This window comes from Culex pipiens, chromosome 1 (assembly GCF_016801865.2).
Source record: "Culex pipiens pallens isolate TS chromosome 1, TS_CPP_V2, whole genome shotgun sequence".
NCBI lineage: Eukaryota > Metazoa > Arthropoda > Insecta > Diptera > Culicidae > Culex > Culex pipiens.
The window spans coordinates 52,881,871-52,894,321 of NC_068937.1; the positions used below are offsets into that span (position 1 = coordinate 52,881,871).

General features: G+C 36.2%; 3 protein-coding genes across 13 annotated transcripts in view; 1 reads left to right on the top strand and 2 right to left on the bottom strand.

Annotated features, from left to right (window-relative positions):
* Positions 1 to 3,139: 3,139 nt before the first annotated feature.
* On the bottom strand, positions 3,140 to 4,406 carry LOC120413178 (uncharacterized). The gene is made up of 2 exons (XM_039573895.2): positions 4,200 to 4,406; positions 3,140 to 3,676 (listed from the first exon to the last, which is right to left on the bottom strand). The coding sequence occupies exons 1-2, from the start codon at positions 4,257 to 4,259 to the stop codon at positions 3,224 to 3,226; spliced, it is 513 nt and encodes a 170-aa protein (XP_039429829.1). The 5' UTR covers positions 4,260 to 4,406; the 3' UTR covers positions 3,140 to 3,223.
* Positions 4,407 to 4,468: 62 nt separating this feature from the next.
* On the top strand, positions 4,469 to 5,526 carry LOC120413171 (malignant T-cell-amplified sequence 1 homolog). Its single transcript, XM_039573884.2, has 4 exons — positions 4,469 to 4,625; positions 4,696 to 4,848; positions 4,963 to 5,265; positions 5,327 to 5,526. Exons 1-4 carry the CDS (start codon positions 4,615 to 4,617, stop codon positions 5,406 to 5,408), a joined length of 549 nt encoding a protein of 182 aa, XP_039429818.1. The 5' UTR covers positions 4,469 to 4,614; the 3' UTR covers positions 5,409 to 5,526.
* A 2,872-nt stretch (positions 5,527 to 8,398) lies between these two features.
* Positions 8,399 to 12,451, bottom strand: part of LOC120412379 (blood vessel epicardial substance) — a 171,291-nt gene continuing 167,238 nt past the window's right edge. For 7 of the 11 annotated variants that reach the window (XM_039572852.2, XM_039572843.2, XM_039572825.2 and 4 more), the window contains one exon: positions 8,399 to 9,407. In XM_039572852.2, the coding sequence (XP_039428786.1) occupies positions 9,343 to 9,407 (65 nt within the window). In that variant the 3' untranslated portion in view covers positions 8,399 to 9,342. The remainder of the gene's footprint in view (positions 9,408 to 12,451) is intronic. The other 4 variants (XM_052706299.1, XM_052706298.1, XM_052706296.1 and 1 more) reach the window with 1 other exon arrangement.

The following is a 12,451-nucleotide window of genomic DNA, read 5'->3' on the forward strand; positions in this document are numbered from 1 at the left end:
GCTGGACAGCGTACGGTTCCAGCGGAAAACTCAGCGTTCCCTCCTGGTTGGGGGCGTTCGTTCGCCAGCGTGGTCGCTGCCGGTAGCGGCAGTACGGCCCAGCAAGAAGTCACCGGGGAAGATCTCTTCACCCTGCCGGAGTTCTTTGCTCTCGCGGGGGAGATGATGACGCGGTTTCGGAGCTGCCGGAACAAGGCAGAACAATTCCTGGCCCTTGGGGAACTGATGATCAAACACATCTACAAAGGATAAATTACCTGTGATCTAGATATAAGCTTTCTCTTCCTCTATCCCCTTTCCTTTGCAATTTCTGTAAGTTTTTTTATAGTTTTTTCTTACTCTTGCTAGTGCCTTAGTTAAAGAAATAATTGTTCCTAAATGGATTATGATGCAACACACAGCTGTAAGGAACTCCAAAACTCTGTTATGCACTTCAAAATAACTCATTGTATCTTGATTATTCACCAATAAAACCGAATTGAATTGAATTGAAATGAATGAAATGAATGAAATGAATGAAATGAATGAAATGAATGAAATGAATGAAATGAATGAAATGAATGAAATGAATGAAATGAATGAAATGAATGAAATGAATGAAATGAATGAAATGAATGAAATGAATGAAATGAATGAAATGAATGAAATGAATGAAATGAATGAAATGAATGAAATGAATGAAATGAATGAAATGAATGAAATGAATGAAATGAATGAAATGAATGAAATGAATGAAATGAATGAAATGAATGAAATGAATGAAATGAATGAAATGAATGAAATGAATGAAATGAATGAAATGAATGAAATGAATGAAATGAATGAAATGAATGAAATGAATGAAATGAATGAAATGAATGAAATGAATGAAATGAATGAAATGAATGAAATGAATGAAATGAATGAAATGAATGAAATGAATGAAATGAATGAAATGAATGAAATGAATGAAATGAATGAAATGAATGAAATGAATGAAATGAATGAAATGAATGAAATGAATGAAATGAATGAAATGAATGAAATGAATGAAATGAATGAAATGAATGAAATGAATGAAATGAATGAAATGAATGAAATGAATGAAATGAATGAAATGAATGAAATGAATGAAATGAATGAAATGAATGAAATGAATGAAATGAATGAAATGAATGAAATGAATGAAATGAATGAAATGAATGAAATGAATGAAATGAATGAAATGAATGAAATGAATGAAATGAATGAAATGAATGAAATGAATGAAATGAATGAAATGAATGAAATGAATGAAATGAATGAAATGAATGAAATGAATGAAATGAATGAAATGAATGAAATGAATGAAATGAATGAAATGAATGAAATGAATGAAATGAATGAAATGAATGAAATGAATGAAATGAATGAAATGAATGAAATGAATGAAATGAATGAAATGAATGAAATGAATGAAATGAATGAAATGAATGAAATGAATGAAATGAATGAAATGAATGAAATGAATGAAATGAATGAAATGAATGAAATGAATGAAATGAATGAAATGAATGAAATGAATGAAATGAATGAAATGAATGAAATGAATGAAATGAATGAAATGAATGAAATGAATGAAATGAATGAAATGAATGAAATGAATGAAATGAATGAAATGAATGAAATGAATGAAATGAATGAAATGAATGAAATGAATGAAATGAATGAAATGAATGAAATGAATGAAATGAATGAAATGAATGAAATGAATGAAATGAATGAAATGAATGAAATGAATGAAATGAATGAAATGAATGAAATGAATGAAATGAATGAAATGAATGAAATGAATGAAATGAATGAAATGAATGAAATGAATGAAATGAATGAAATGAATGAAATGAATGAAATGAATGAAATGAATGAAATGAATGAAATGAATGAAATGAATGAAATGAATGAAATGAATGAAATGAATGAAATGAATGAAATGAATGAAATGAATGAAATGAATGAAATGAATGAAATGAATGAAATGAATGAAATGAATGAAATGAAATGAATGAATGTTATTTTGACACCTAATTTCCAAATGATCGTCATTTCAGGCTGCAAATTACACTCAAATAAATATCCACCTTAATGTTACGTGAAAAGCTATGTGGTTTTTTCCACTAAAGTTTTCATGTAACTTCTACGAGGTGGTCCTAGTAGAAACGGAATTCGTTTAGCCAGATCCTTTCACGTTGATTCTACGTGTTTCAGAAGTAACAGCTTAATGAATCGATTCATTTGAAGAAATTCATTGAGCAGTTAATTTAAAACTATTGAAATTATATTTTATTACATTGATCAAAGTTGTAATCATTTTTAAATATTTCGTAGAACAGTGAAATTAAGATGCACAGTGGTTCTATCCCATTCACGTTATTTGGCATAATAGCGCATAATGGTCAATTGACATAATGATATTAAATTTTAAACATGAATTCAATAACAATAATGGTGAAATCTAAACACTTTACACTTTTAAACTGATCCCTTTTTGAAATATTGTACATTTGTGATAAAAACTTTCCTGGGGAATGGGTCATTCTGGAGAATGAGTTTCTGGGGATTGGGTCATTCTGGAGAATGAGTTTCTGGGGAATGGACCATTCTGGGAGTGGAATTTTTCAAAGTTTATGTCGCCCACGCCCTTAAAAAATGGCTTGAAAAAATCAGGGGCAAATAAATTTTGATTTTGTTTTTCAAAAAACTTCAAAATTTCAATGAAATACGATGTGCAATCAGCTGAAAATGATTTAAAATTTATTTTTTTGGTAGATAATAATTTTTATTATGATTGAAACAGTTCAAATTATTTTGGAGATTGTTTTGCAAATTGACTTTTCTTTGTATTTTTTAAATTTTGTTTCAACTATACCCTATGTCAAAAGAAGTCATTGTCAATCATTAGATTTTACATACAAGTCTCCATACAATTTTGGGGGCCGGTCATACAAAATGGGTAAGTAAGAGTATGAAATTCTGTATCTTAGAAGGGATTTTCTGTCTCCGAGAAAGTTGTAGGTTATGATTAGGGCTTTGCGAAAAAAAACTTTTTGCGTTTTTGTACATTGACAATTCAACAAAATTCTTTTTTTTTCAAATCCATAACAGAAACAAACATCAGACACTCGCAAAGTAATATCCATTTATTACTTAAGTAAAATCATCATGCTTAAAAATACTGTAAGACCTGTTATAATCTCCAAAATTCCTACGGCCACGTAATCTTCTGCCGTTTGCTTGTAGAATTGCTAGCCGCCGCACACACTGCTGTTGCTTTCCCAGGACTATTTTCAAGGGGTCGTTTAACCACCACGCTGCTACTGTTGTGCTGCTCCGTAAAACTTCTCGTTCCAGTTCCATTCGTTCCAATATTAGTAGCCAAACTACCACTAATCAACCTGATTTTCTTCATCCCATGACTAACGTTATCCACCGCCGGACTGTCTCCGTATACGATCCGTTGTCGTACGTTGTTCCGCTTCCGACTTGCGTCTCCGTTGGATGGTGGTGAGCAGTCCTTCATTTCCACATCCTGCGGACCGTCGGCACTGGAACCCGATCCCACGGTTCCCCTTCGAGGCTGTGGCAGCAGATGCTTTGTGTATAACTGGATCAGCTCATCCCGCGTCGATTCCTCCAGCCGGGGTATCGTGAAATGTCGCTGGAAGGATAAAATTTGGCTTAAACCCATGCAGCAAATGTTGTGCTTTAAACTCAGAATTTATTTATTTTTAGTCAGCGTGTAACTGTCAAAGCATTAAGGCGAAATTCAAGCTCAAAGTTACATCCTTTAAAGGTAAGGCAAACTTTGCTCAATCCAAAGCGAAGCTTGCTCTGTAATTGGGTACTAAAGCCCTATGTTAATTTTTATGTACAACGGTAAAAAACACGATTAAAAACCATTTCTGATCTCTTTTTTTAATTTTAATGCAAAAAAAATATTGACAAGACAACATTTTTTTGATGGATCAACTATGGTCCCCTTGGAACGAGCTGTCAAGTAGGAACTTTTCTGTCAAGAAGGACCGCGAGGTTAATTTTTCCAAATTGATTTAAAAATCCATTTTAAACTCTTTGTGGTCGTACAAAGGGTCATTGTACTCAGAAAAATAAGCTTTATCGCTGTAAACAATAATATCAGCAATCTAAGCTTCATTTTAGGACCCAATTGATCATTTACTCACCTGCCGAAAAATATCCAGCAACTGTTGCTTACTCAACAATTGTGGATGCAAAAGATCCATTTTGTGCAGTTTTTGTCTAAATTTCAGGCTATTTTCAAACCATTTCACCCAAATTTGTTGCGAGTCGCAGTAGCCTCCGCTTGTTTTTGTTTACAACCATGGTTGACGTTTGCGGTGGGAACCCTACAAAGTACACTTCCATGCTCTGATGGGCCGGCCGGTGACAGTCGGCCCACGACGCCATCTGTCACTTTTGTTTCCAATAAGAGAAACGTCATCTGTTTGGAGGAGGAAAAACACACAGCTTTTGCGGATACCACACGGCGGAATCGATTCCGTGTGATACTTTTTAGTCCGTTTAGGTCACAACAGTCTAGTTATTTTTAAGGCTCGTTCTAGGTTCTAGCTGGTTAGGATGTTTAAGAAGTGTGTGCACCTAGGAGGGGGAATTTAACCTCAGTTTTTGAGAATTTAAATTAATGTTCTGTTGTTTCAGATTCGACGAAAAGGAGAGCATCTCCGGCGTGCAGCAGCTCAAGTCCTCGGTCCAGAAGGGCATCCGGAACAAGCTGATCGAGCAGTACCCGCACATTGAGGGCCACATCGACCAGGTGCTGCCCAAGAAGGACTCGTTCCGCATCGTCAAATGGTACGGGTTAGTCCGGGGGTTCCTCTTCCTCCTGTAGGGGAAGTTGGCCTACTTAAGGATACTTGATTTTTACGTCTGTGTTTGGGAAACGCTTAAACTGTGTGCTCATTTTAGCCACGACCACATCGAGATTCTGGTGAATGGTGCCGGGGATCAGCTGTTCTTCCGGCACCGCGAGGGCAGCTGGATGCCGACGTTGAAGCTGTACCACAAGTTCCCCTTCTTCCTGCCGATAGAGCAGGTCGATAAGGGCGCCATCCGGTTTGTGCTGAGCGGCGCCAACATCATGTGCCCGGGGCTGACCTCGCCGGGAGCGTGCATGACCCCGGTCGACAAGGGCACCGTGGTGGCCATCATGGCCGAGGGCAAAACACACGCCCTGGCCATCGGCCAGACGACGCTGTCCACGGAAGATATGTAAGACCATCCCAGGGGAAAATCCATCAAACAATTTACTGAAGTTATTATTTTCTTTCAGAGCTAAGGTCAACAAGGGCGTCGGCGTGGAAAACTGTCACTACCTCAACGATGGACTCTGGCAAATGAAGCCGGTCAAGTAGATCGGGCCTCTTGCGTTCCTTACCGATAAACCTTCAATCGAACCATTTTGTGAACTCTATTACATGCTACAATATCTGTAAACACAAGTAAATTGATGTGAAAAATCAGCGGACTCAAGGCTTCTTGTTTTATTTGAACTGAAAATGACTTTTTATTTTTTTATATTTTTTCACAGTTAAATTTCATTCTTATAGTCAAAAGGGTCCTAAAGCTCTATGTAAATTTGTATGTACAACGGTAAAAAAACATGATCAAAAACTATTTCTGATCACTTTTTTCATTTTAATGCAAAAAAAAAAATGACAAGACAACATTTTTTCGAAATGCTGCATGAAAAGTTATGATTAAAAAACGATTTTAGCAAAAGTCCGGAAGATTGAAATAGGTTTAACTTTCTGCAACTCTGAATGAAAACTTGTCAGCACTCTATTTTTTTGGGCTAAGCCAGGGGGATGCTAAAGGCCGCCATCTTGGGTGATTGAGATTGATAACGCGCGCAAACTGCGCACAGTGAATACAAAAATATTTCTTTTATTAATAATTCAATTTTTTTATAAGAATTACTGTAGTAAAAGTCAAATTACACAGTAGTTAAGTTAAACGTTACATCTGATAAAAGTAAAACTTTAAATGAGGTCATCGGCCCGATGTGTGCTTAATAATACCTACTTTAGTAGTTTATTTTGCAAATAAATTGATAAAAATCACCTCACAAACATACACTAACTTTTAAACGTTAGTACATTGTACATTGCGGTTAAATTTTACATAAAAACAATAATTACTTTATTTCCATTTTATGCCTGCAGTTTTTGTACTTTTTTTTTACAGTGCGCAGTTGCTTTGTTTTGATTCCGTAACGAACAGCTGTTCTTTTGTGCTGGAGCCGAAGTTGACATTTCCCTTTTGTTCTGGTGCCGAAGTTGACAGCTTGTGTTGGCTACGGGCGAGCTGCCTGTAGTGAGATATAGATGTCGCCCCCCTGCTTTAGAAGAACAGGAAAGGTAAGTAGTTTTACAACGGAGATGCACAGAGTTAATTCTGGAATGACGAAACAACCTATACTTTTAATCCTCAATTAACAGTACTGAAAAAGTAGTTTTGCATTTCCGTTGTGAAACTACTTCCTTTTCCTGTCATTCTTGAACGATGAAACAGTCTACTTTTCTGTACCAAAAATCACAGAATCGAATAAAAACCCTTTTCAAAACAAATGCTGAAAAGTTCTACTTTTCAGCACTGAAATGGTTGCTGAAAAGTTGAACTTTTCAGCACTTGTTAGGAAAAGTTATACTTTTCAACATTTTTTTTGATTTAAACGATTCATTGACTCAATGCATGAACATTAGGGCGCCCAGAAAAAATGACCCCCTGCTCTACAAGCGGAATACGGTTTTTGAGTTGTTTTAGGCATTTGTGCGAATTATGAGCGAAATTGGATTAACCCATTGATACTCGAGCCTGAAGTTGATCAAAAAAATGTTTTTCATACAAGAATGACTCTTTAGAAATCGCTAATATCTTTTCAGGATCGTGTTATACAGTTTTGAAATGTAGGGCATTAAATTTCCACTCACTTTTGAGAAGATTTGGAAGGAAGAAGCGCACCCTGTTGATATAATAGTACAAAAACGAGTTTCACCAGCATCAATGGGTAAATGATTACCGATTTTGCTAATATATGGCCCAGAGTCCTAAAATAGCTCAAGGAACAATATTCAGCTTGTGGAGCGAGGTTTTTTTTTTAAAAAAAAGTCCCATATTCTGGGCACCCTAATGAAAATTAGTCTTATAATTCTGTTCAAAGGGTGCTTTTCGGAATTGCAAAAAACGTTGTATGGAACTCGTTGCAAAACATGATTTTTTCATCACTCGTCATATTTATCCAACTCGGTAAACCTCGTTAGATAAATGTGCTGCTCGTGCTGAAAAAATCCACTTTTTGCAACTTTTCCGAGATGGATAAATATGACGAGTGCTGAAAAAATCAAGTCTTGCAACAAGTTGCTTACATTTTTTTTTGCAATTGCATAAAACGCTTCTTTAATGGAATTTTATGTCAAACATTCAGTAAATTCACTGTTCAAAACAAAAAAATAATATTTTTTTAATACTTTTCCATACTAGTGTTGAAAAGTTCAACTTTTCAGCACTGGCATTGGTATTAATTTTCCATACAGTTATTTTTGGTAGGGAACGGTACACGGAGAAAAAAGAGTTCCCAAAATCGTGAACAAGCGTTCATGAAAATAAGAACCGCGAACAAAGTGTTCAAATCTCATGGTACGATTTTGAAAAACGTACCATGAAATTTGAACACTTTGTTCGTGGTTCCCATTTTCATGAGCGCTTGTTCACGCTTTTGGGAACTCTTTTTTCTCCGTGTAGGCCGTTTCGTTTCTCCAGAAGGACAGGAAAAGTTGACAGTTTCAAAGCGAAATTGCAAAAAGTATTTTTTGCAATTCCGTCGTGATACTAATTATTTTTCCTTTTATTCTGGGATGACAAAAGGGCCTGCTTTTCACAAAAATAATATCCAGAGTTTTTTTTGAAAAGGATCTTTAAACTATTGTCTTTCATATGTTTATAGGACCTATTTAAAAAAAAAACTCTAGATATGGAAAAGTGATAATTGACCCCAAAAAGTTACGATATGTTTAGATAATTTCCTTTAAAAAAATCCAATTTAGTGGTAAAAGGTGCTAAATAAAAGATATTGATGATACTTTTGAACAATGTATTCACACGATCAAATTTAAGTTTGCAATTTGTCTCTAATATTTCAGCGGCCTAGGCCCGCTTCTTCCTAGTCGAACATTATCAAAAACACTCCACCATAAAATGCAATGTTATTTGAGAATGGTACATTTTTTTTTATATAGAGTAGCCACAAAGTTTCGTCCAAATAAAAAAAAAAAAACAAATTAAATATCTACTATTCTTAGTCTTTCATCATCCAACAAAGGTTAAATAAAACGCATTTAGTCAGTATGGAACGCAAGTAAAACTCTTCAATTTATTTCCTTTCATATCATTCAAACAATGCAAATCAGTCGCTGGTCCGTTCTACTCAACAGCTTGTTAGCTTTTCCTTTTTATTCCTTCATTAGTAACGACAATTTATCAGTACCTAGGAACGTTTAGCTAGGAGTATAAACGCTTGTAAGTTCTCTGCCTAGTTTTTTTTTTTTGCTGGGATTGAAGTCGAAAAAATGAACATTTTATTTTCGATTATGACTATTTCAATTTATATAAATTTACAGTTACATTTATTTTGTTAATTTAATCTTTAATCTGTACAAACATTACAATCTCTTTAGAAACTATAAACGGCGACGTTCAGCTAGTTTTTTCATTATAATTTATATTTTTAGGCGCTAAAAACGATTTTTTCTTTCTTTGTTTTCCGTTCTCGCTCAACACACACAATTCGCGATTTCGTTTCCATCAATTAGTTTATACACAGTTAAATTTTTCTTTGAGTAAAAAGCACAGCTTTCGAAAATAAGAGACTTCTTCTATCTTGTTACCTTCTTTGAACAAATTCCTCTTTCCTTCTTTCTAGTACACGATGACTACATTTTATGTATATTCTAAAATCCTAAATATTCTTCTATCCTAAATTCCTGCCCCGCCGCAACACTAGCCGGTGTCCCTCCCTCCTCCTCCTCAAACCGCCGTCTGCCGGTGCGTCCGGCTCTGCTGCTGCGTCCGCTCCAGCTCGGTCCAGTCCACGTCCAGCGGGATGATGCCCCGCAGGATGTCCCCGCCGGATGGGAATGGCACCGGCACCGGCGGCACTCGTCGCGGCCGGTACTTGCCACACCTGGTTCCCAGTTCGTCCAGTTCTTCCGGATCGTCGTAGTCGGGATCGATGCCACCGATGGAACCGCCGTAGAGGGCGTCGTCGGGGGCACACCGCCAGGGCTAATATTAAACGGCCGTCTCATGGTCCGCCTCGTCGATCCGGCCGAGGCGCCACGCGTTCGGGTCCGCTGCTAAATTTGGCAAGGGAAAAGAAACGGAAATTAGTTGAATCGTTTAATTGAGCAAAATAGAAGGAAAATAGAAGAGTTGTGTGTTTCAAGGGTGCCAGGCTTGGAGGTTTTTGGTGCGTCAGGGTGAAAGGGTTATTTCAGTGCCGGAAAATTTTACACACATTTTTTTTATTGTTCTAATTTAATAACAGCAATTGACATGCAGTTTGATGTTTTGCAGGTTGGTAACGACTAATTACAGTACATTTACATTACATCTAACAAAACGCAATTTTTATGTTCAAAAACACTTACTGCTCATGTTCGCAAAAATGTCCCATATGTAAAAACAGCAAGCTGAGAAAAACGCTAGTAAAGATTGTCCCACACTTAACTACGGGTTAAGTTTTCGCAAAAAAACTGGATTTACTCCAGATTTATAGAACATATTACTGGATATTTTTGGTTTTTTTTTCTGAAAGATCCCGATTTTGAACCAAATTGCATCAATAACTCAAAAGTGATGAAAATGCATATGGAACATTTATGCGAACAGGAGAAGTATTTTTTGTGGTTTTATAAATGTTCAATTTTATAATTGTTTATCTATCAGCATTCAAAAGTGTTTTGTTTCGTACATAAACCACGTGGACACATTTTTGGGAATATGTTAACCCACCCCCCCCCCCCCCCTTCCCCTCGTGGACAGTTAAAAAAACTGTTTATGGAGCGTGGACAATCGCCAACCACCCCCTAAAGTGTCCACGTAGTTAATTGATGGCCCATAACTAATGTACACAATATAATATTTTTGAATTTTTGGATAAGGGTCTAGCTCATTTCCCCGAATTTCATTTCCCCGAAAATAATTTTCTCTAATCGGCCACTTCCCCGAATACCACTTCCCGTAATCAGCTACATCCCCGAATGCCATTTCCCCTAATCGGCCACTTCCCCGAATGCCATTTCCCCGAAGTGACACTTTCGCCAATTGCCGTTTATGGACCATCCATAAACCACGTGGGCACTTATTGGCGATTGTGACACGTGGGGATTGGCGATTGTACACGATCCATACAAAAAAGTTTTTTTTGTATAGACAATTGTCCATGAGAGGGTGGGGAAAAGGGGGGGGGGGGGGTAACAGATTCCCAAAAAAGTGTCCACGTAGTTATGGATGCTTGCGCGCGCTCCGGGGTACCGGGCATTTCAGCTTGACCGCGTTGGGGAAATGGCGTTCAAGAAAATGACTAATCGGGTAAGTGGCATTCGGGAAAATGGCATAAGCACTGGGCCGTGCTTAACCGAGGCAGCTGAACGGTGCAAAACCGGGGCAGTGCAAAACCGAGGCATGACTGTACTCACAATTTTCACAAAACTTCGTATTTTCGAAAAAAATTTCAAGAATTTAGTATTTTACAATATGGGTATTTTAAAATAATGTGTTATAACTTTCGAAATGTATTGTAAAGAAGAGTTTTTTATTCGAAAATACGCAGTTTAGTGATAATTTTGAGAATTTTCCAATTTTTTTGTTATTACTATCGAAATGTATTAAAAAATCCCGATCATATAAAAAAAAACTGAAGTTTGGTGTATTTTTCCGAAAATACATAGTTTTGTTAAAAAAAAATAGTATTTGAAAACTCTGGCTGAAAAACTCTATAACAAAGAATAAACAAAAGGTATTGGAAAAACAATGTGTTTTTTTTTTGATAATGTTTGCAAAATTCCTGATCATTTGATACCCAAATTGTAAAATAAAATAATTTTTAATATTTTTTTTGAAGCTAGTTTTGTAGTTTGGTGATTTTTTTTTAGTTTTAAAAAAAATATGATAAAAAATTCGAAATGTATGAAAAAATCTCGATTATATGATACCCATATTGAAAAAAATAGAAATTTGGAGTTTTTTTTTCAAAAATACGTAGTTTGTGAAAATTTTGAGTATTTTCATAAAAATATGTTGTTTTTTTTTCGAAATATTTGGAAACATCCGGATCATTTGATACTCATATTGTAATAACACAAATTTTAAGCGGTTTAGGCCGATGCAAATATTTAAAAAAGTTTTTGTCCCTCGGCCCTGACCGAGATCAAGGGGGGGGGGGGGGGGGCAAAAAAATAAAAAAATATAAAAATTTAAATAACAAGCCATAGTCTTTACATTTAGATGAAAAACTAACTTAATCCACCTATGTGGTTGATGCCTTCCTCACTTTTTACCAACAATGGGTAATATGAGTGGTTTGGACACATATTTCAGCTATTTTTTTAGATCCAGAAAAATAAGTACACAGATATAACTTGAGAGGTCATAACTCGAGACAGGGTTGCCAGATCTTCAATATTGCGGACTTGTTAGAAAGGTCTCTTGATTACCTAACCAACGATGGGTCGGATGATGGATCCGGACATCGTTTACATACATTTAAGTGAGATCCGGCTTCAAAAAAGTACATAAATATCACTTAAGTGGTCATAACTCGAGACAGAGTTGCCAGATCTTCAATGTTGTGGACTCGTTGGAAAGGTCTCTTGATTACCTAACCAACGATGGGTCGGATGATGAATCCGGACATCGTTTACATACATTTAAGTGAGTTCCGGCTTCAGAAAAGTTCATAAATATCACTTAAGTGGTCATAACTCGAGACAGGGTTGCCAGATCTTCAATGTTGTGGACTCGTTGGAAAGGTCTCTTGATTACCTAACCAACGATGGGTCGGATAATGGATCCGGACATCGTTTACATGCATATAAATGAGATCCGGATATATGTGAAAACACATTTTTATACATAACTTTTGAACTAGTTATCGAAACTTCAAACAATTCAATAGCGATGTATGGGACCCTAAACCAAGTCGAATGCACCTGGTTAGGTCATAATTGGTTCAGCCAGTGCTGAGAAAACTCAGTGAAAATTTTGGTCACATACATACATACTAGGGTGTTTCATCCAAACAAAAAAGTTCTCAGAATCAGGCAAACCGAGGTTCCCCTAGTAGAGGATACCCATAGGGACTCTCATGCCAAATATCAGCCCATTTGGTTGAGAATTG